The sequence below is a fragment of the Arabidopsis lyrata genome (genome assembly GCF_000004255.2).
Source record: "Arabidopsis lyrata subsp. lyrata unplaced genomic scaffold ARALYscaffold_831, whole genome shotgun sequence".
NCBI lineage: Eukaryota > Viridiplantae > Streptophyta > Magnoliopsida > Brassicales > Brassicaceae > Arabidopsis > Arabidopsis lyrata.
Genome location: NW_003302025.1, coordinates 1,615 through 2,433, shown reverse-complemented (window position 1 = coordinate 2,433; position 819 = coordinate 1,615). Strand labels below are relative to the sequence as shown.

Sequence of the window (819 nt, the reverse complement as noted above, 5' to 3'; positions counted from 1 at the left end):
AAGACATAGATGATGTGAAATAATAGACGTAATAGTCCTAACTATAAGAGGTAGATTACTATCAGGACGTCAACAAGAGCTACATACCAAAAGGAGTTACAAGATTCCTAAATGATCCATCTTCACCACTCAAAAACTCTTAGACAACAAAACCAGGAACCGGATAATATAATATCATGTTTCAAAATCAAGTTTTCTGAAGCAAATAACCAAACCAGCAGACACTAAACATGGATGAACTTACTGCATCTTTGGCACCAAGCTTCTCAGCCCAACCATTGATAGCATAGGGATCATTAACAGAGACACATACGACAGAATCAATGCCTTTAGCCTTAAACTTATCAATGTGGCTCTTGTAGCTAGGCACATGCTGCTGCGAACAAACTCCCGTGTAAGCCCCCTGCACACAGAAAACAGATATTCCGGCACAACATCAGAACTTAGATGACAATTTGATTTAGGGTGATTTGAGCTTAGGCCAACCTTTTTTGTTGACAATGGCGACAGGAAAAGTTCCTGACAAGTGGAATATTCCTCTGACTCGACTAATAAAAACATCAACTTTCATTTCATGTAACCAAAACATTACAAGAAATAAAAACAATAGATACAATAAAGAGAAAGAGATGAGTCAAGAGATAGGGTTTAGGGTGATTGATTTGTTCTACTATTATTACATAACATCTACTACGTACGTAGCTACTGTAGTCACAAGACAAAGTCAAATCAAACATACACAATTAGAAATAAAACAAAGTTAGTTGCTCATGATCACTCCATTGGCTCCATAAAGAGCAACTCCACCGGCAGCTTGGA

The 819-nt window shown here is 37.6% G+C and overlaps 1 protein-coding gene across 1 annotated transcript in view; it reads right to left on the bottom strand.

The window, feature by feature from the left end:
• Nucleotides 1-433, bottom strand: part of LOC9298328 (peroxiredoxin-2F, mitochondrial) — a gene marked incomplete at its 5' end in the record, with an annotated part of 1,190 nt that extends 757 nt beyond the window's left edge. The window contains one exon of the mRNA XM_021019575.1: nt 245-433. Within this exon, the coding sequence (XP_020875234.1) occupies nt 245-433 (189 nt within the window). The remainder of the gene's footprint in view (nt 1-244) is intronic.
• Nucleotides 434-819: the final 386 nt, after the last annotated feature.